Source organism: Caretta caretta, chromosome 3 (genome assembly GCF_965140235.1).
Source record: "Caretta caretta isolate rCarCar2 chromosome 3, rCarCar1.hap1, whole genome shotgun sequence".
Taxonomy (NCBI): domain Eukaryota; kingdom Metazoa; phylum Chordata; order Testudines; family Cheloniidae; genus Caretta; species Caretta caretta.
In genome coordinates, this window is record NC_134208.1 from 96,505,794 (window position 1) to 96,529,137 (window position 23,344).

A 23,344-nucleotide genomic window follows, 5' to 3' on the forward strand; every position below is an offset into this window, starting at 1 on the left:
GCGTATACCTACTGGATCAGGCCCTGCATGCAATTTAGGTATTTGCCTGCCTATCTTCCCTGGTTCATGAATTGCTCTGGGTCTTAGGTGGGAAGTAGGCATCCACAGGACAAAGTGTTTATGATCAGAGGTAAAAACGTCAGTGTCTAGGGAACTTCTATTCCTGAAAATGTAGGTGTCAAATGAGTGCATTTAGGTACCTACAGGGTGCAGGGAGAGTTCTGTGAATTGCTGTGGAGCCCAAACCCCTGATTTAGCTGCCAAAGTACCTTTGTTAATCCAGCCATAAACCTCTATTATGTGGCCATAATATACACTATAGTATATGTACCTGGCTACTTAAGAATGTCAGTGTCAGCCTTCTTTTCAAAACACTTCCCAGTGCTGTCAACAAAACCATCACTCAGAGACAACCTGCATGCTCTTGCATTGATGAGCCACTGAAGACACTTGGCTAGCCTAAGGAGACATATTTCTAACATTTCTCCCAGTGAGGCTTGATTGGCTCAACCAGTGGGTAAGTAAACCAGCCAGGTGGCTTGCCTACAATGAAAACATGCTACTGCTTCAGAAACAAATACAGAGTATATCTAGTAGCTGCCACACCTTATTTCTGGATGTTTCTGGATCAGGTAATGAGTCCTGCATGAACTATGCATGTATGCTGAGACAATATCACAATGTTTTCAGCTAACTTTAAATGTTTTTGTTGCAGTCTACCAGACTTTCCTCACACCATTGCTGATATCGCAGTCATGGACTCATTAACACTACTATCAATGTAAGGAAAGCGTAAGAGATGATGGGGACTTGGGGAGTTTGTAAGTTAAATTTTCCTGGGAGCACAGAGTAAAAAAGATAAGATTTTAATCACAAGTGGCTAACGAGCAGGTAGTGGCTAAAATCAAAATGGAATCTCACTAGCTGTATTCTTCAGAAGGCAGCCCCATGGGCCAACTTGACCACAAGGGCCTTCATTTGGCCTACCAGCCATCAGCTGTTCTGTTCTGCTTCCAGTGGGGGGCTCTGCTGTAAGGATGGCCCTGCTTCCTGCCTCTGTGCTTCCCTGACTTTGGGGTGCATAACTCATGATTTTTTAATTCTTGTGGTTGCCAATCTTGTAGTTGTGTATTTATATTGAGTAAAAATTACAGTAGAAATTGCCTTTCAGAAAGATTTCATACAAGATAGCATAGTGCCCCTAGGATCAGATTTCTAAAGATATTTAGGGTCACTAGTGAGATTTTCAGAAGCAGCTGGGTGTTTTCAACCTTTAAAAATCTGGCCTTTACTGAATATTTGGGAAACAAATTCTACTCACAAGTGGTGAAATACACTCAAATGCTGGGTACAGATACAAAACAGTTGCCAAGGGCCAATGATAGATCAAAGGAAAGCAAAGAAGTTTTAGCACTAACCCAAGAACTCAGGCAGCCTTGAAGTTTTATGAGCCCAAAGAACAGACTTGTGTTATTAAAAAAAAAGGAATATGAACACTAATTTAGGAATAAAAATTATAGATTACAAAATCACAATTGAAAAACAGGAAATGTTACTAGAAATAGTGTAGGTGTGACTGCTGAAGCTACTAGTAGCTATTAATATTTTCCACTGATTATTAAAATGTAAATTAATGACATCCATCTGCACAAAAGTAATGAAGGTAAATGATGAAGTGCTAAAACTAATAAAACATTTTAAAAAGTAAATAAAAAGGAGTGAAACTATACTTAGTGGAAAGAAAAGGAGTACTTGTGGCACCTTAGAGACTAACCAATTTATTTGAGTATAAGCTTTCCTGTACAGCTCACTTCATCAGATGCATCCGATGAAGTGAGCTGTAGCGCAGAAAAGCTCATGCTCAAATAAATTGGTTAGTCTCTAAGGTGCCACAAGTCCTCCTTTTCTGTTTGCGAATACAGACTAACACGGCTGTTCCTCTGATACTTAGTGGAGAAAGGCAAGTGTGTGCTTCACGCAAACAGCATTAGCGAAGGCAAATGTGGATACTGCTCTGAAGCTTTAGGCAGACATAGTAACTGGAAAGGGATTCTTAACAACACTAAAAAAAATCATGTATGACAAGACTCGTGTTTCGGGGGCAGGTATGTAAAATCTTCCACTGAAACCAATATCCCTGAGCAGCTCATAACCTGCTTTCGGAGACAGAGAGAGAAGCGAAACCTTCGCGAGGCGTTGGGCCGCCCCCGCGCCTTTCAGAACACAGCCCTGCGGCGCCGCAGCGGCTGAGAGGCACCCGGCTGCCGGGGACCGCCCCCGCCACCACGGCAGAGCGCTCACCTAGCGTGGGTGGGCGGCTGTCCCCTCTACGCCCCCGCCCGGGGTTTCCCCGCCCCCACTGGCGGCGGCGCATCGCCCTCGTTCTTACCACCCAGGGGCTCGGCCCCTGGCTCCTCGTGCGTGCGGGTTCGCCCCCCCTCCCCGCACAGATGCTGCCCCGCCCCGCGCCCCTCGCGGCAGCGCCTTCAGCCGTCACCGAGCAGGCCCAGCTCACGCGAGCGCGCCGGGGACCTCACAGCGCCCGGTTCGGCACTTGCGGGACAGAACCAGCCCGGCCCGTCAGCCCGGCCCGTCAGCCCCGCCTTGCGCGGGGGCGGGGACCCCACAGACCGCCGGAGGCGGCGCGCGGCCGCACCCCCGGCAACGGAAGAGGCTGGCTCCCTAGGCCGGGCTGGTTACCCTGGCAACCAACACCGCGTGCGGCGGCGCCTCCAACTTGCCCAGTCGCGCCCAGCCTGTCCCTCCGCTAAGACCCCCGCCCCCAGCGAAGAGACTTGCCGCGAGCGAGGTGAGGGGGCGGGGCGGGTGACTCGGCGCCGGGCGGCTGCCGGCGTTGGCAGGTGGGAGCTTCCCATCGTTCGCAGCTCCCGCCGTGACGTCAGCGCTGGCGGGGGAGCCGGGCCTGGGCCGTTGTGGGGGCTCAGAGCCCTCAGCCTCCCGCCACGCCGGCGTGAGGAGACGCCACGGGTGGGTCCTGGGAACCGGCCCGACCTGGCTCGGACCGCGGGAGGCGCTGTCCCCTTTCCTCCTCTCGGGTCAGAGCCGCGCTCCCCCCCGCTCGCCGGCTCCAGCTCGGGGGCTGGCCGGAGCGGGGGCTCTTGCTCCTTTCGACGTGTTTAGAAGGTGGTTTTTACGTCTTTTGGACTCTTGCTGGAAAAAAATAGTATAAAACGCCATTAAATTTATGGCTTTTTAATGTCTTTTGAAGAGTCTGCAGCTCATACTAATGCTGGCTGGAGTAGATGGCCTCTGTAGCGTGTATAGGAGAGATGAAGGGTACATTTTTCTCTGAGCAAAGGCTTGTACTCCACTATGTCTTCCAGAGAAGTTTGTAGCTCCATCAAATGCAGAAGCAGCCATCTGTTTGGGGTTCAACTGACAAGCATTTAACTCTTCTAAGATGTCGCAGATGCAGCTGATGTGTCTTCTATAACCTGAGCACCTAAAAATCATCTACTGGCCTATCACGGACATCAAGATAACATACACAGTGTCTTAATATTTGATGCCTATTTGCATTGGGGCATTCATCAGCCATGTATGCGCATATTTTGAATATGGTGAGAGTGTTCTTCACTTTTTCAGCTGCTGAGTCTTTCACTGTTGCACCACATGCTTCTGGAGAGTCAGCTGAGTTTTTTCAGAAAGATAGCAAGCATTTGCCAGTCTTGTTCGAAACCAATGCCCATAGGGCGACTAGACAGCAAGTGTGAAAAATCAGCATGAGGGTGGCGGGTAATAGGAGCTATATAAGAAAAAGACCCAAAAATTGGGACTGTCCCTATAAAATCGGGACATCTGGTTACCCTAAGTGTCCAACTTCAGGCTTAACAAATGACAATGCACTTAACATTGGCCTCCACTTTGTAGTGTGTGGTATGATGCAACAGCCATGTTGGTTCACATAAACTGAGTTGCATCTCCAGCATTCTTAACAGCCTCATTAAGTTCTTCTAAAATTGGCTTTGACAGTGACTGGCTTATAAGGCTTTCTGCATGTTGATGCAGTCCAGAGGCATGGTGTTTTGCAGTCTTTTCATATGGGTTTTCAGTATTGATTTAGCTGATCAGTCTGGCAAACTAAGCTCCTCCACTTTTAATATATAAATCCATGAAATGCCCACATTTTGAATACTGTGTGCAGTTCTGGTCACCCCATCTCAAAAAAGATGTATTGGAATTGGAAATAGTTCAGGGAAGGGCAACAAAAATGATTAGGGGTATGGAACAGATTCCATATGAGGAGAGATTAAAAAGACTAGGAACTTTTCAGCTTGGAAAAGAGATGACTAAGAGGGGATATGATAGAGGCTTATAAAATGACTGGTGTGGAGAAAATGAATAAGGAAGTGTTATTTATCCCTTCACTTCACAAGAACCAGCGATCAGCCAATGAACTTAATAGGCAGCAAGTTTAAAACAAACAAAAGGAAGTATTTCTTCACACAATGCACAGTCACTCATGGAGCTTTTTGCCAGGGATGTTGTGAAGACCAAACCTATAACAGGGTTCAAAAAAGAACTAGATAAATTCATGGATGTTAGGTTCATCAATAGCTATTAGCCAGGATGGGCAGGGATGCAACACAATGCTCTGAGTGTCCGTAGCCTCTGTTCTCCAGAAGCTGGGAGTGGACGACAGGGGATGGATCACTTGATGATTCCCTGTTCTGTTCATTCTCTCTGAAGCACCTGGAATAGTCACTGCTGGAAGACAGGATACTGGGATAGATGGACCATTGGTCTGACCCAGTATGGCAAAGCCCACACCACCAAGCAAAACACCTGTGCCCTACCCTCTCTTTCTTCCCTAGGATATGGCATCCAAACCTCCTGCTTAGGGAGTGCAGTTCAGTTGAGGATGACCGGTGCTTAATTTGTAATGAAAAAGGTGCGAGGGCTCAAGCAAGTTTGTTACTTTCATAACTGATGTGACAAGCCCAGAGATCCGAGGGCTATGAACTGCCAAGCCTAGAGTGTTGGGGCTCAGCCCTGGCAAGCCCTAGCACAAATTAAGCACTGAGGGAGAGAGAACCCCCTCATTCAGTCAGGCTAAGTACAGTTCTGCTGCCCTTTATTCTTACAATGAGGGTAACACAATTTCATGACCCACACATTTAATACTTAAGTGATTTGTAACCCACACCAGCCAAAATTGATCACTTGGGCAGCACAGCTCTGTCTGCTGGATACCTAGGCAGAGTAGGTGTGTTCATCTAAATGCAATCTGCTCTTGAAGCCTTTCCACTGTCCCCTGGCTCTTCACTAGCTGTTAGGGAAAAGCTCATTCAGACCTTGCTTATAAATAATCATTTAAAATTATTAGGTAGGCCAATATAGCTGAAACAAATGGGCTGACATTGTCATAAATAACAGTTGTATGAGGATGTTAGTCTTTGTTCATAGTTTTCAAACCCATTATGCTTTTTCAGGTATAAGTATTTTCTCATATACTGTATATGCTTTTAAAGTGTGTATTAATGTTTCAATTTCAATTCAAATTTCCAACTAACAACTAAATTGCCATCACTGTGTGTAACTCGGGGGGGGGGGGGGGTTCAGGGAAATTAGGGGAGGTGGTCTAGGGAAATCCCTGCTTGCTTCAGAGTTTTGGGGTTTGCTTGGTTTTTTTTCCAAACAGAAAAGCAAGGGAAGGGAATCTTACATGTTCTGCTATACAATGGCTTTATTTTTATTTATTAAACATCATTTTTAAAAAGTTGGCTTCATCTTAATGTCATCTGGCTTTTATGAGGTGAGGCACCAGCCTGAGCTAGCAATAAACTGCCCAGGTGGCAACCCTTTGCCAAACTAAACAAGCATTAATTCAGTACAGCTTTCCCATAAGGCCTTCAGCTGTTTTGTATTTTCAAATAAATCTGCTGTTGCCTTTCCCTCAAATTCCTTAATAACCTTTACAAGTACCTAACACCACAGCACTGATTATTTTGCTTCTAAAAATCACATTTCATCGAAGGTAGGTAAGCTGTACCATTTTTTAAACGCTTGCTTATTACTTCATTCTGAATTGACTCATAAAATTCAGCTGTTTCATGAGTAGTTTAGCAATTCTAGAATTTATAAATGATCTTTTAACATTTGTATAATCTAACAATGCCATCTTTTCTTTAGCTGTAACAGAAGGGCAAAAGGTATAGAGTGCTAAAAAAAAAAATTGATTTCCTTTTGTCACAAAGTAGTCTCTCTAGGTTGAAATAATTCTGTCATTATGATCTTGCACTATAAGGACTCAATCCTCATTTTTTTAGAACTGAAAACTCTTATGCTGGATTTCACATATCCCCTATGTGATGTATATCACAGTCAAGGGTGCTGGAACAATTTGTATAGTGTGGGTGCTGAGAGCTATTGAACCAAACTATAAATCCTGTATATAATGGAAATCATATTTCAAGCCAGGGAGTACGTCAGCACCCCTAGTTCTAGCACTTATGATCATAGTGCAAGACTAAGGCATATCAGGCCACGTGTAAGTACAGGGTACATCCAAGAAAGCACAGTATGCAATCTTCATTTGCACGAAGACTGTGCTAGGATAGAGACCCTATATCCACTGTTTCCAAATGTATCCTTAAATTGAATCTTAGAAACACTTCTTCATACTCACACCCATTGATCTCTTGAGACCAGATTTCTAAAGATGCAATTTTATGCATAGCCTATTAGCTTATATGAGTAGGATGAGCAGAATATTGCACCAAAAGTTTCTTCATTACAAATAATTTTGCTGTTCTCTTATAGCTAAAGCAATCTCACGTTATGATGTGAAACAACTATGTTGAAGTAATTTGGCCAAGGTATTCTTATATCATGATATAACACTATGGTACCTTTTTTCTTTAATGAATATTTTAATGATAAAACAGGCACTACTCCATCCTTAGGAGCTATGGCAGATGTACTTTACAATGTATTACTCCTGAGGGCATTCTATGCCAAAAAAATAAAAATTCAGTGAACATTATTTTAAAATTCTGCAAATTTTATTTGTCAAATAAAAGTGGAGGCTTCAACATAGCACTGGGGAGCACAGGCCACTGGCTGCGCAGAGGTGGGAGATCACTGTGCAGCTCCCGCCGGGACATGGACTCAGCGGGAAGGCTGCATCCAACCCTGACACAGCACGAGAACCAGGCCTGCCCCAGAAACACCCAGGGCCCTGCCCCTCCGTGCCAGGTGCACCAGGTGTGGGCAGGCCAGCTCAGCAAGGCAGGATCCAAGGGTGGAGGGGCTTAGTGTGAAAGGGTTCAGTGTGGGACAATCTGGAAGCAGGTGGCTCAGTGGGGGACCTGAGTGTGGGGGAGGATCTTGATGTACAGGGGCTTGTTGGGGGTTTCTGGGTGTAACAGTAATGGGACTCTGCAGGAGGTGAAGGTGGGATCTGGGTGTGGGGGATATAGAGGTTGGTGGGGGGTCTGGGTGTGGGTGGCTCATCAGGGTGGTCTAGGTGCAGTGGGAGTGGGGCTCATCAGGGGGTTCTGAGTGCAGGGGTGTGAGGCTCGGTGGAAGGGCCTGGATATGAGGGTGTCTGGATGCATGGTGGATGGGGGATCAGCTCCCTGTACAGGGATCCCTTGCCCTGCAGCTGAGGAGCAATGGGTACAGGGAGGGAGTTTGCAGAGCTTCCTGAAGCTGGGAGAGAAATCTGGGGGTGGGTCTGACCCAGCCCCGGATGCTGTGCAGGGGAAGAGGAAGTCCTGTCTTCCCTAGCCCAGCCAGGACTAGCAGCTGAATCCAGCAAAGGATAGGAGCCACGAGCTGGGTCTTCCACAGTCCTGCTCTCTGCCCCACAGTGAATTATCTCTCTGCCGGCTGCCCCGGGCACCCGAAACATACTGCTGGGGAGGGTCGCATGACCACTGTTGTGGCTTCCCTTTGCTTTCCTGTCAGAGTCATTTTTCTGCAGGGAAGCAGAGAAATCTACTGGGGACATAAATTCTGCACATGCGCAGTGGTGAAGAATTCTCCCAGGGGTAAATGTTTGGAATTATTAAAAACAGTAGAAACATAAGAATTGTCATTTAGATCAGATCCATGATCCGTCTCTTCTAGTATCGTGTCTCTAACAATGTCCGGCACCCAATGCTTCAGAAGAAGGTGCAACAAACCCTGCAGTAGGCAGGTGCGGGCTAATCTGCCCCCCCCCCGCGCCAAAGGTTTCATCTTAATCCCTAATACAGATTAGTTTAAAACCTGAAGCATGAGGTTTTATATCCCTTCAAAAATATTTGTTAGCATTTAGTATTGTAACTGGTTAATCTTATCAGTATAAGTGTCCAATAACTTTTTGACTCTTGCTAAGTTCTTGGTCTCTGTGAGATAATATAGCAAGGGGTTCCACAGTCTAATTACACATAGTTTGGAGAAGTGTTTCTTTTTATCAGTTTTGAATTTGCCATTTTTAATGTCATTGAAAGTAAAGTTCTGTTGCATGGCTCCTGAATCTGTTTATACTGATATGCATTGCACTATAGGAACAGTTAAAAATGTAAAAAAATAAGCACTGAATCATTTCCAGCTGACCAACAAAAGGCACCTGTGAGTTTTCAGTATAATTACATATTCAACTGTACACACCTGTAATTATTTGATCTGAATGCTAGAAATTGAACATTGGATATGGGGAGAAGTAAGAAAGCATTCCTTGGTGTAGGTTGGTTTTCTGGAGGAATATGACAGAGTGAGTGAGTGAGCGAGCAATGCAAACTGAGAGGGAGACTTGCTTTCTTAGAAAGCAGCATGAAAGAAAGGAGAGGGAGAAAGGACTGGAAGGAACAGAGAGAGTGATTTGCAGGTTGGATAAATAAGAGTAGAGTTATAGGTATGGGGTGAAATTTATATAGTGCCTTTAAGGTGAGGACAAGGAATTTTGGGGGGTGGGGGGATTGTTTGTTTTTAGGATAAAACGAATTAATGAAAGGATTGAAATGAGTTGCAAGTGCTTTGGAGGATAGGATTAAAATTCAAAATGATCTGGAAAAACTGGAGAAATGGTCTGAAGTAAATAGGATAAAATTCAATAAGGACAAATGCAAAGTGCTCAACTTGGGAAGGTACAATCAGTTGCACACATACAAAATGGGAAATGACTGCCTAGGGAGGGGTAGGCTGGGGGTCATAGTGGATCACAAGCTAAATATAAGTCAACAGTGTAACACTGTGTTTTTTTGTTTGTTTTTAAAAAGCAAAAATCGTTCTGGGATGTATTGGCAGGAGTGTTGTAAGCAAGACACAAGAAGTAGTTCTTCCACTCTACTTTGTGCTGATAAGGCCTCAACTGGAATAATGTGTCCAGTGCTGGATGTCACATTTCAGGAAAGTTGTGAACAAATTGGAAAAAAATCCAGAGAGCAATAAAAATGACTAAAGGTCTAGAAAACATGATCTATGAGGAAAGATTGAAAAAATTGGGTTTGTTTAGTCTGGAGAAGAGAAGGTTGAAGGGGGACAAGATAACAGTTTTCAAGTACGTAAGATATTGTTACAAGGAGGAAGGAGAAAAAATTGTTCTTGTTAACCTCTGAGGATAGAACAAGAAGCAATGGTCTTAAATTGAAGCAAGGGAGGTTTAGGTTGGACATTAGGGAAAAATCCTAACTGTTAGGGTAGTTAAACACTGGAATAAATTGCCAAGGGAGGTTTTGGAATCACCATTCTGTTTTTTTAAGAGCAGGATAGACACAACCTGTCAGGGATAGCATAGATAATACTTAGTCCTGTCTCAAGTGTAGGGGACTGGACTTAGAAGACCTTTTGAGGTCCCTACCTGTCTTATGATTCGAGGGCAGAAGAGTGGTGAAAAGCTCAAGTCATTGGGTAAAGAATTTAACTAGTAGCAGATTTAAGAAGGATGAAAGGAAGAGAGCCCTTGTCATTGGCACCTTTTGTAGGGAGCATATACTCGTGTGTGTTAAATACTGACCAGGTTAGGAGATGTGTGTTTAAACCTTAGCTTCACTAATTGTTGAGAAGCAGAATCTTGTAATTCTGCCTGCATTGTTTATAAATTTTACATATTAGGCATAAGTTCTTTAGAAAAAAAACAGGTTTTGGTCCTTGGGTAAACTTAAATAAGGTTTTTCCTGTTGTTTGAGTTGGAAGTCATCTTGTTCTTAGCATTTATATTATACATAACGGTAGTAACTGACTCACCTTTAGGAAGTGTGCATTACAGTGTACTTCACACCATTATCATCAGTAAGTGTGAAAATATACTAGGATAAGTAGAAGAAATAGGCTTAATAGAGACATTTTAGCATAGGGAGACTACATTATGAGTATAATATTTTGTTGATTGATAATTACAATGTAAACATAGTTTTGAATTAATCTATTCTAGCAATGGAGAATACAACTTTAAGTATAGAATCTGAATACATCAAGAACCTCCAGCAACAAATCTACTTCCTTGAACTGGAAGCCAATTTTCTATATCCTTCAATATACCTTGCTAAAAAATGAGATAAATATACGCAAGAAAAACTTATCTTGGAAATACATTAAGATCACACAAGCTGCATAAAACATTTTAACTGTTGAGTGTTATGATTTTGATTAAAAAATAACTTTTTCTGCACTTTATGTAATTAATTTAAAATCACTTTTTGACCTTAACTTTTCATTATCACGCGTGAACAGACTAAAAAAGCCACTGATCTTCAGCCCCGCATTACCTCTGAAACTGAGCACTTGCTTCAAAAGCTACAGGTAACTTTTCCAGTTATACAACTTTATTTTCATGTGAATAACTCTGTGGTCTATTCTGTTTCTATCAAATACTGTAGCTTTTTTGCACTATTTTTTTTGTAAATAAAATGAAATATTGTGTCAACTTGAAACACAGTATCAAAGAATGAGTTAAAATAGTTTCAGCTATTGCACTTGTTCTAAGTCATCCTGCCAAGTGTTCTGACTTTACAATCAATTTTAAAAAAAAATCCTTACTCCTGTTGTCGAATGAAAGACGACAAAATGGGAAACCGAATTGTTAAGACTCTCATTCTACAATGACACTTGCACATACTCAGTTGGACTACTCATGAGCTTAAAATTAAGCATGTGATAAAGGCTTGAGGCCTGACTACAAAAATGCTGTCATATGTATAAACAGGGAAAAAAGACAATAAATACTTTCTAAAATCTTTTAATTATAGTAAATTTAAGTATTACTTGTAACAATAATGAAGAACTTTTAGTTTTTGTTGGTTTTTTTTTTAAGTTGACTGTGTCCCTTTAAAAAGTTTGTTGCCTAAACTGGCCATATCTACTGATATACAGCCCTGATCTTACCAGGAGAACAAAGCTAAAGTTAGTAACCAAGGACTTGTCTATATGGGGAAGTTGACCGGCATAGCTATAATGGAATAATTATTCTGCTATAGCTATGTAAGTATAACTTTTTTGTGGGTATACTCTGTTTAGGAGAAAACATTACTTTATTCTGGAATAGTTACTCCACAATAGATTACTATTCCAGAATTCAGTGTCCACATGGGGAGCTATACTGGCATAGCTATAGCAGAATAAAAAAAGGTCTTGATGCAGAAAGGAGCCATGCAGCCCACCTAAATCTATGTACTAATCTAGGTGAGGGAATATATTTAGTGAGGAAAACTGATCATTTTTCAAAAGTTTCAGTATATTTCTATGTAAATAAATATGGAAAAAGCATTTTTGTTCACTTTGCTTATGTCAGCAAAATGAGGTATTTTGTCTCCTAGGGCTTCACAACTTTGCTAAGTCTGTCATGTTCTTGCATAAATGTTTTATTGATAGCCCACCATGACAGAAAAAGGAAATGATCAAGTGGGTTAAAGGAGCTGACATTTGATTTATTGTGTGTTGGTGGTTTACCAATGTTTAAATAATTTTGTATGACATGCTGGTTTGTTGCCGTGCTCTCAGTGAATTTGTGGAGGAGTTAACTAAAGCTAATAACAAACTAGTAAAGGAACAGCACATCAGATATAGGTTGTTATAAATCAAATGAAGGAATTTTTATGAGACAATTCTGTGTATAAGCAAAAGGAAAAATGCAGCCATTTGACTGAATAAGGATATTGTGTTCTTTGCTTATGATTTGGAAAGTAAAATCACTAGTAGACATAAGCTCCGGAGTTCAGTTCAGAAATATATTGAAGTGGGACAGTGCTTCCATGGGTCTGCAATGGGAGCTGGATGGGCTGCTTGGCACTTTTGAAAATCTGACCATCTATTTAGGAGCCTGATTTTAGGCTCTTGTTTTCTGGGGTTTTTTTTGTTTGGTTTTTTTTGTTTGTTTGTTTTTTAAAAAGGTAGCCTAAAACTACATTTTAAAAGAGGTGAAATCTTCCAATGACTTAAAAAATTTACATCCTTTTGAAGATTTTTCCCAGAACTGTGGACAATAAAGGTTCATCAGTGGTATATTCGAAGTTGATTTTAGCTATACTATGTGCTTTGTTGTACATCAGCTGCAAGGTCTTTGGGGCTGGGAGTGTCTCTGTTTTTGTACATCACCAAACATGTTGGTAATAAATAATAGAATATGTATACATGATATAAGATATGTCAGTTTCTTTAAAACAGGTCATACTGGCTCAGGGGCCTTCTGCATATGTTTGCAATCGCTTTGAGGGTCTTTCCACTTTTTTGCTTTAGGGCCTACCAAAACTTGAAGCCCCATATTATAGCCACAATAAAAAAAGAAAACAATCTCCCTAAATTCTCAAGTCATATTTCATCTTAGAGTAGATATTTTCTGGGAGATTTGCGGGGGGAGGGAGTTGAGAATCAGAAGAGGAGTTAAGGTGTGTTTGAAAAATTTCTCCGCTGTAGACTATTTGAAAATATTCCTAACTTTTTTTCTTTTCTCATCATAAGTCTAAAATGTGGAAAAGTGAGGAAAAGTGCCTTTTTGTGTATTGGGTATGCAGGTTTGTGGTGGAATTACAAAGAAGACCTCGGTAATTACTTTATAAAGATGCAATGAGACCTCTCAAAGCCAGACAAAAATCTTTCGAATGTGACATGGTAACTTCAGAGGACTGTCATGTTTTCCATGTAATAATTTTAGTTAAATATTTGATAATTTTGGCAGAGTAAAATTTTAAAATGTTTCCTCTTTTAAATTTTGCTTTGTTTTTCTTGCTTTTCTTAAGGTTCCTCTAACTGTTCAACTAGTTCAGTAATTCCCATATATTTCAAACTTCACACCCACATGTGTTTTGATAACATCCCAGACACGGGCATTTTTAAAATTAAACACAAAAAGCATTGAACTATGCCAAGATTAGGCAAAGGGACTGGTCAGATCTGAGAGTTGCTTCCTTTTTCTGATGTTGCCAGTCCGACACTCAGATTTGCCAGCCATATTCCATGCACGCTCCTGGTCAGTAGGGAGCTATTTATGCAGTCAATGGCTTGGAGGTGGATGTTGAGGGAAGGAAGGCAGAGTGAATGGGCCTTCAATGAGAAGGGGGTGGGGGGTTGCCAGCAAGTGGGGTTCTCTGTTAGAAAGAGGATTGTGTGCAGTGGTGGGGGGCCTAGAGTGGCTGAATTCCATGTTTCTGTGCCAAGGTGTTGGCATATCAAAGGCTCTCCACGACATTAAGGAGCCAAGGCAACAGTGTTTATGTGACCATCGTTTATTAGCACTGTAGTGTCCAGGAAGTGGATCTCTTGTGTGGACTGGACCAGGCTGAGGTTGATGGTGGGATGGAAATTGTTGAAATCATGGTGGAATTCCTCAAGGGCTTCTTTTCCATGGGTCCAGATGATGAAGATGTCATCAATATAGCGCAAGTAGAGTAGAGGCGTTAGGGGATGAGAGCTGAGGAAGCGTTGTTCTAAGTCAGCCATAAAAATGTTGGCATGCTGTGGGGCCATGCGGGTACCCATAGCAGTGCCGCTGATTTGAAGGTATACATTGTCCCCAAATGTAAAATAGTTATGGGTAAGGACAAAGTCACAAAGTTCAGGCACCATCAACCTCAGCCTGGTCCAGTCCACACAAGAGATCCACTTCCTGGACACTACAGTGCTAATAAACAATGGTCACATAAACACCACCCTATACCGGAAACCTACTGACTGCTATTCCTACCTACATGCCTCCAGCTTTCACCCTGACCACACCACACAATCCATTGTCTACAGCCAAGCTCTGCGATACAACCGCATTTGCTCCAACCCCTCAGACAGAGACAAACAAGATCTCTACAAGAGATCTCTACAAGATCTCTATCAAGCATTCTTACAACTACAATACCCACCTGCAGAAGTGAAGAAACAGATTGATAGAGCCAGAAGAGTTCCCAGAAGTCACCTACTACAGGACAGGCCTAACAAAGAAAATAACAGAACACCACTAGCCGTCACCTTCAGCCCCCAACTAAAACCCCTCCAACGCATTATTAAGGATCTACAACCTATCCTGAAGGATGACCCAACACTCTCACAAATCTTGGGAGACAGGCCTGTCCTTGCCTACAGACAGCCCCCCAACCTGAAGCAAATACTCACCAGCAACCACATACCACACAACAGAACCACTAACCCAGGAACCTATCCTTGCAACAAAGCCCGTTGCCAACTGTGCCTACATATCTATTCAGGGGCACCATCACAGGGCCTAATAACATCAGCCACACTATCAGAGGCTCGTTCACCTGCACATCCACCAATGTGATATATGCCATCATGTGCCAGCAATGCCCCTCTGCCATGTATGTTGGTCAAACTGGACAGTCTCTACGCAAAAGAATAAATGGATACAAATCAGATGTCAAGAATTATAACATTCATAAACCAGTCGGAGAACACTTCAATCTCTCTGGTCACGCGATTACAGACATGAAAGTTGTGATATTACAACAAAAAAACTTCAAAACCAGACTCCAGTGAGAGACTGTTGAATTGGAATTCATTTGCAAATTAGATACAATTAACTTAGGCTTGAATAGAGACTGGGAGCGGCTAAGTCATTATGCAAGGTAACCTATTTCCCCTTGTTTTTTCCTACCCCCCGCTCCCCAGACGTTCTTGTTAAACCCTGGATTTGTGCTGGAAATGGCCCACCTTGATTATCGTACACATTGTAAGGAGAGTGATTACTTTAGATCAGCTATTACCAGCAGGAAAGTGGGGTGGGGGGAGAGAAAACCTTTTGTAGTGGTAAACACCCATTTTTTTCATGCTTTGTGTGTATAAAAAGATCTTCTGTACTTTCCACAGTATGCATCCGATGAAGTGAGCTGTAGCTCACGAAAGCTTATGCTCAAATAAATTGGTTAGTCTCTAAGGTGCCACAAGTACTCCTTTTCTTTTTGCATTCAGCAGACATTTGAAGCAGTTGGTGTAGAATGCTGGCACTGTAAATATGCAATTTGTGTCTGAATGCATCTATCTATGTTTAGTTTCTTTTTAAATTTTTATTGGTTTGAACTGAGATGCAACCGACCAGAATAAATGAGCATTTGACATTTGTGGAAATATTTAGTAATAAATGTACTTTCACCACAAAAATATTTATTTTTTTACAGGAATTACAGTCCCAAGATGATGGCCTCCATTTGGAACTCAAGCGAAAGGAAGCCAGTTTAAATATGCTGAAAACAGACAGAGAACGAATTAATAACCAGATCAATGTTGCAGTTGGTAATTGTTTTTCAGGAATCAAATGTCAACATCTGAATGTCTACAGTCTTTTTTTTTTTCTTCTTAATACCTTGAGGGGCACAAACTGCAGAGTTTCAGGTTCCAGAAAAGCAGCCGAAGTTCTGTAGCAGTTGCTCTAGTGTGGACAATGGGTTCTTTCCTCTGGTGTCAGGTAGAAATGGATCAGTTAAGAGTTGGTGCCAATCCCTTGCTCTTTACAGGCACTCTGTATCTTGGTTGTCCAGTTCCTTTCTGTCTCTCAGTGAATAATTAGAGAGAGAAGATGTGTGAGTTAATATCTTTTATTGGACCAACTTCTGTTGGTGAGAGAGACAAGCCTTTGAGCTACACAGACCCCTTCTTCACGTCTGGAAAGGTATTCAGAGTGTCACAGCTAAATATAAGATTGAACAGATGGTTTAGCATAAGTAGTTAGCACATATTCGAAGGGTGAAGGTGAAGTGGCCTGTTAACACACCTGTAGTCATAGGTCAAAAAGGAGGCTCAGTGGGTGTCACCGGGGTCCCCCTGGGGGCCAGCTGAGGTCACTCAATTAGGGTGAACTGCGAAGAATGGGACAGACAAACCCCAAAGCTGGTGGATGTGTCAATACTTATATTTACCAAGCCAGCACTAAACAGCTTCTGTTATACCTTACTGGTTACCCAGAAACCAACAACACAGTTCTCTTAAAGTAACCTAGCCTCAGGCCTCCATCCAGGTACCCAAGTCAAATATTATGAAGATTTCTGAAAATCTTATTTCATCATATTAAAAAAAAGGTTCTACCAATCCCAAAGGATCGGACACATTACCTCCAACGTAATTAATATTCCAGATCTTCCCCAAATACACACTACAGCCAATTCTTATTAACTAAACTAAAATTTATTAAAAAAGAAAAGAGAGACACTATGGTTAAAAGATCAATATACATACAGACATGAATTCAATTCTTGAGGTTTAGATACATAGCAGAGATGGTGAGCTTTGTAGTTGCAAAGAGTTTTTAGAATTTAGTCCATAGGTTATAGTCCAACGTCCAATATCCTGTTCAGGGAGTACCAGCATAACTGGGATCTCAATCTGGCGACTCAGACTTCCCCTAATGAAGCTTAAGCAGATCTGAGATACAAAGGACTGGGTCCCAAGTATCTTTTATACAACTTCAGGCCTTCTTTGACAAGTTGGAGTCCCTTGGGGAACAATAGGCCCTCTTTTCCTAACCATCATCATTAATTATCACATAGATTAACATAAGGCAATTTATCCATTAGGCAGTCTATCACTGGTACTTAGCTACATGAATTAACAAAAGGCAACTGCCTGTTTTTCGACCTTTCACAGATGATTTGCTATGCATTTTAGAGATGAATGCAGTGATATCCCATGTTTACAATTCATTTAAATGTTAGGATGTTCTTTTGATCTCTGAATTATCAGAATACAGCATAGACAGGGACTGTTGATTACATTGTTGACAACTACCCATATATATGTCAATACACAAAAACACAAACATTATCTCCCCATATGTCTTTAAGGGTTGAATTTCAGTCATTTATTTTGCAGGATGTTTAACCCTTTCTGGCCATGTGTCACAGTGGGTTAAAGATTATTGTAATAAGCCATAAGTCCAGTGTCTTTATTAAGACCATGATTTTCCCAGGCTCCAATATTCAGTTCTCTGGGAGAAAGCTACTCTCTACTACACTGGAAACTTCAGGTTTTTTGGCTTTCCTGACCAGAAGATACAGCTGTCAACTCCTCCTCCTAACAGCTTAATGGGCCACAGCTATCAGCTCCTCTATCCAGGCCTGGCACCTCCAGTAGTCTTTCCCACTCAGACCAGTCAATGGACCTAAAGAAGAGCTCTACATAGCTCGAAAGCTTGTCTCTCTCACCAAAAGAAGTTGATCCAATGAAAAAATATTACCTCACCTCCCTTGTCTCTCAAATATCCTGAGATCAACACAGCTACAACACTCTCATTGAATAAGCTGGGAAATGCTTCATATTGAAAAATGATCTTTTGATCACAGTTTCAAAGAACCATAGAAGACAGTACAGGCAGAACAGGGCTCTGAGGGAGTTGGCTGATGTGATTGCAGAGCCATTGGCCATTATCTTTGAAAACCTGTGGCGATTGGGGGAGGCACCGGACAATTGGAAAAAGGCAAATATAGTGCCCATCTTTAAAAAAGGGAAGAAGGTGAATCCGGGGAACTACAGGCCAGTCAGCCTCACCTCAGTCCCTGGAAAAATCATGGAGCAGGTCCTCAAGGAATCCATTTTGAAGCACTTGAAGGTGATAAGGAACAGTCAACATGGATTCACCAAGGGCAAGTCATGCCTTACCAAACTGATTGCCTTCTGTGATGAGATAACTGGCTCTGTGGATATGAGGAAAGCAGGATGGGGATATGGGGATGTGATATACCTTGACTTTAGCAAAGCTTTTGATATGGTCTCCCACAGTATTCTTGTCAGCAAGTTAAAAAAAGTATGGATTGGATGAGTGGACTGTAAGGTGGATAGAAAGCTGGCTAGAGTGTTGGGCTTAATGGGTAGTGATCAGTGGCTCAGTGTCTAATTGGCAGCCAGTATCAAGCAAAGTGCCCCAGTGGTCTGTCCTGGGGCTGGTTTTGTTCAACATCTTCATTAATTATCTGGATGATGGGACGGATTACGCCCTCAGCAAGTTCATGGATGACAGTAAGCTGGGGGGAGAGGTAGGTACGCTGGAGGGTAGGGATAGGGTCTAGAGAAATTGGAGGATTGGGCCAAAAGAAATCTCATGAGGTTCAACAAGGACAAGTGCAGAGTCCTGCACTTAGGAGGGAAGAATCCCATGCACTGTTACAGGCTGGGGACCAACTGGCTAAGCGGCAGTTCTGCAGAAAAGGACCTTGGGATTACAGAGAACGAGAAGCTGGATATGAGTCAACAGTGTGCCCTTGTTGCCAAGAATGCTAACGGCATATTGGGCTGCATTAGTAGGAGCATTGCCAGCAGATTGAGGGAAGTGATTATTCCCCTCTATTTGGCACTGGTGAGGCCACATCTGGAGTATTGTGTCCAGTTTTGCCCCCCTACCCCGAAAAGATATGGACAAATTGGAGAGTCCAGTGGAGGGCAACAAAAATTTTTAGAGGACTGGGGCATATGACTTACGAGGAGAGGCTTAGGATATTGGTCTTATTTAGTCTTCAGAAGAGAAGAGTGAGGTGGGATTTGATAGCAGCCTTCAACTACCTGAAGGGGGGTTCCAAGAGGATGGAGCTAGGCTGTTCTCAGTGGCAGATGACAGAATAAGGAGCAATTGTCTCAAGTTGCAGTGGGGGAGGTCTAGATTGGATATTAGGAAAAACTGTTTCACTAGGAGGGTGGTGAAGTTCTAGAATGGGTTACCTAGGCAGGTGGGGGAATCTCCATCCTTAGAGGTTCTTAAGGCCTGGCTTGACAAAGCCCTGGCTGGAATGATTTAGTTGGGGTTGGTCCTGCTTTAAGGAGGGGGTTGGACTAGATGACCTCCTGAGGTCTCTTCCAACCCTAATCTTCTATGATTCTATGAAAGTGCAAATAACCCCCGACTAAGACAGCTCTGTCTGTTCCTCTGTCAGAGGGCTGGTACACCTGAAATGTGTAGCCAAGCAGTGGCTCAGTGGTTTACCTGTCCAGCCATCCGCCAGTGACAAGGACCAGGACTGGGTAACCTCACTGCCCTTCAAAGCTCCCTCACTAAATCAAGATCTGGACAGGAGGCTCAGGACAGTGAAAAGGCAGAAATGGTAGGAGATTCTCTCTGATCCTTACTACAAGCTACCTTTTTTTTTTTTTCTCCCCCCCCCCCCGCCCCTTTCCCCCTGAGGGAGAAACAGAAATTCAGTTCAGAGGGCAACACTTAGATCAACAGGCCCTTTGAGATGTACATCTTTGACCCCTTCCTGGTACGTCTAGGAATGGACTTCTTTGTAGATATATATGGGGTATATAAATCCCATTACAATTACATAAAAAGTACAATATAGTAACTGTCAGCACTGCTCAAAACTAGATTTAAGACTAGGCTTTCTCATCTGTGGAACGTAGGCCTCTTTCTCTCTGAATAAGTCACTCCTCTGGGTTTCCCTTTCCAATAGAAGTTGCTATAGGGGATGAACCTAGTCCAGTATCCAGCAGTGGCCAGGACCAGTTGCTTCAGAGGAAGGTGCAAGAAGCCCTGCAGTAAGCAGTTATGGAATAACCTGCCCACAGGGAAAAACAACCCCAATAATTAGAGGATTGGCTTATACCCTAAAGGATGAGGGTATATGTCCCTACCAAAATTCTTGTTTGCTTATTTTTTTAAATATTTACTGTTGTAACTAGAATCCTGCTAAACTCTTGCACTTGAGATATCCTGTGGCAATGAATTCAAGAAAGCTACCGGTAATTACGCATTATATGAAAAGGTGTGTGTGTCATTTTATCAGTTTAATATTTTCTTCTTTTGACTGTTATGATCTCTGGATTTCTCACCCCCCCTCCACCCCCCGCCCCGGCTAGCCTGACTGCTAAAGGCAGTTCCTCCCTCCCTCTCACCCTGGAAGGAGAGCCCCTGTCCTGGTTTGGTACTAGTAGTCATCCCCATCATCCACACTGGGGACCCAAACCACAGTAGAACAAGCATTTTTACCTACTAATTGGCAAAGCAAATGTAGACACCTGTTTAGGAAGTCCCTCAGGCTAATGCAATTGCTCTGGTTTGAAAGGGATGATGTCAGAATAATTACATAAGAAAGAGTGTTTCTTGTAAGATGTGGATTTATATTTTATCCTAGAGGAAAAATATAAATCCACATCTTATGTCTATCTTGGTTAAGTGTATTGTATTCCAGTGGGAAAAATGCACAGTACTTGCCATATACTAAATAATTAAAGGTATGATTGCTTAACTTATAGTACTCCATGGAAATATATTATTTATCTTCCAACTGAATCCTGTTAATTCTTAAACCATTTTTAGCTGTGTTCATCTGATTACACTAGGTTGACATTAGGTTACACTAATTCTTAAGTCTAGTTTTGAGCAATGATGACAATTACTGTATTGTTCTTTATATGTAATTGTGATGGTAATATATACCCCAAATATATGTACAAAAAAGCCCATCCTTAGCTGAACCAGGAAGGGGACAAATCCATTGACTGGCTGAGCAGGAAAGCCTAGACCATAGAGACTGCTGGAGGTGCCAGGCCAGGACAGAGGAGCTGACAGCTGTGTCCCATTAAGATGCTAGAAGGCAGAGTTGACAACTCTACTGCCTAGTCAGGAAAGCCATAAAAGCTGAGGTTCCCAGTGTAGAGTATCTTTTTCCCAAACAAAGAATTGAATTAGAGGTGCCTGGAAAAGGGATTTTTTTTTCCTCATTTTTCAGCCCAGTGAATTGAAAGACTAGAATTGATTGGCTACCTTGCTGATAGGGGAACCTCTCTAGTATAATTCTCTGTCTTTAGTTAGGTCTCTTAGCCATAAAAGAAATTCTGAGACCTTAATTTCTACCTGCAGCAGTCCCAAATACTGGGAGGAGGGGAGAGGCTGGGCTGTTTGTTTTATGGTTTATGTTTTCAACCCTGGCTGCTTAAAGGAATGATGTTTCCAAATGCAAAGAGATAAGCAGTGGCCCTAGTCCAGTGGTGTTAATTCTTAATGGTAATATGATTAATTAGATGTCTGTGAAGGATTTTAGACATGAAAAGGCAGTATATAAGTATGAAGGTTACTGGGTTTGTACATGAACATATGTAAATATTGCAGAATTCATACAGGTTAATGTCACTTTTCAGTGCATGATCACTAGAGTATAATTTAAATTTTCTATACTATATATATGAAGTATATAAATGGGTTCTGTACCTCAAGTGTTCCAAGAATATTGTTGAACAATTTTTTCATATAATAATAGAGGGCAATCAAATAAAACATTCACAAATACAGTATGCAGTTTACGGCTTGCTAAGATGATGTTGAAAAGATTTACCTTTAGTTTTTCTGTTAGTGAATATGGATATGTTTTGCACAACAGCTGTGAATACGGCAGTTTTAATGCATTCTTAGTTGCATCCAATTCTAGTCACGTGAAAAAGGAAGAAAGATGATCATAGAGACGTAAAGAAAAAAGGGGATTGGTGAATTTCAAGCAAGTTTAATCTACAAACGTCTGTTATAGTAAACTATAACTGTACGTTTTTTCCATAGAACCACAGAGGTTCACATGCAGCTTAAACAGCATTGCAAAATGTGACTTTTTTGAAAGGCTTTTAAAAAATATATTTGGCACCATCAAGTGGTAAAATTGGGTATTGCCACTTCAGATTAACAGTTCATTGTGCTAAGCAGGGAAAAGCCAGATCAAACCTCATAGTTAGGGCCCTACCAAATTCACAGCTATGAAAAACGTGCCATAGACCGTGAAATCTGGTATCCCCCTGTGAAATCTGGTCTTTTGTGTGCTTTTACTCTATGCAGTACTATACAGATTTCATAGGGAGACCGGTGTTTCTCAAATGGGGGGGCCTGACGCAAAAGGGAGTTGCAGGGTGAGGGGTCTCAATTTTATTTTAGGGGGGGTTGCAGTATTGTCACCCTTACTTCTGCACTGCCTTCAGAGCTGAGCAGCTGGAGAGCAGCAGCTGTTGGCCAGGTGCCCAGCTGTGCAAGCAGCAGTGCAGAAGGAAGGGTGGCAATATCATACCATGCCATCCTTACTTCTTGTACTACTCCCGGCAGCAGCTCTGTCTTCAGATTTGGGCTCCTGGCCGGCAGCTACCGCTCTCCAACTGCCCAGCTCTGAAGGCAGGGCCACTGCCAGCAGTAGCGCAGAAGTAAGGGTAGCAGTACCGCAACCCCCCCACCCTTTCAGTAACCTTGTGACCACCCCACAACTCCTTTTTGGGTCAGGACCGCTACAATTACAACACCATGGAATTTCAGATTTAAATAGCTGAAATCATGAAATTTATGATTTTTTTTTAATCCTATGAATGTGAAATTGACCAAAATGGACCATGAATTTGGTAGAGCCCCCACTCATAGTAATATGCAACATAACTATACATACATGGAGGACGTTTTGTTTTGTTCAGCCCTATTTTCTGGGCTTTCTTATTAAATCAAACCGAAAAATTGCCTGAAGTAAAATGTTTGTGTTTTAAGGGTAATTTTCAGAAAATCTTCTTACATTAAGGGTATGTCTACATTGTGATTTAAAACCCACAGCACCTAGTCTCAGTGCCCAGGTCAGCTGACTTGGGGTCACAGGGCTATAAAATTGCAGTGTAGATGTTTGGGTTGAGCCTGGAGCCCAATCTCTGAGACTTTCCCACCTTGTGGGAGTCTGAGAAGTCAGGGTCCAGCCTGAGCCCGCACTTAGATGCTGTAATTTTATAGCCCAGCAGCCCAAGCCCTGGGAGCCTGAGTCAGCTGACCCGGGCTAGCAATGGGTGTGCCATAGGGTATGACTACACTTCAATAAAAAAATAACCTAACAGTTTTAGGGCTAATCAAGTATGCTTTGTCTAGCTAGAGTAACTGGGCTTGGTGCTATGAAGATGCATGAGAGTGTGGGGCAGGATGAGGGAAGAAATCTTTCTCATTTTATCAGGAGACAGAGGTGAATGAGTA

General features: G+C 42.3%; 1 protein-coding gene across 3 annotated transcripts in view; it reads left to right on the forward strand.

Moving 5' to 3' along the window:
- Positions 1-2,348: 2,348 nt before the first annotated feature.
- Positions 2,349-23,344, forward strand: part of LOC125634206 (uncharacterized) — a 47,953-nt gene continuing 26,957 nt past the window's right edge. The window contains exons 1-4 of one of the 3 annotated variants that reach the window (XM_048844636.2): positions 2,349-2,809; positions 10,382-10,472; positions 10,671-10,749; positions 15,564-15,678. In XM_048844636.2, the coding sequence (XP_048700593.2) occupies positions 10,384-10,472; positions 10,671-10,749; positions 15,564-15,678 (283 nt within the window). In that variant the 5' untranslated portion in view covers positions 2,349-2,809; positions 10,382-10,383. Of the gene's footprint in view, positions 2,810-2,867; positions 3,582-10,381; positions 10,473-10,670; positions 10,750-14,811; positions 15,015-15,563; positions 15,679-23,344 lie in introns of those variants that run through there. The other 2 variants (XM_048844637.2, XM_075126715.1) reach the window with 2 other exon arrangements.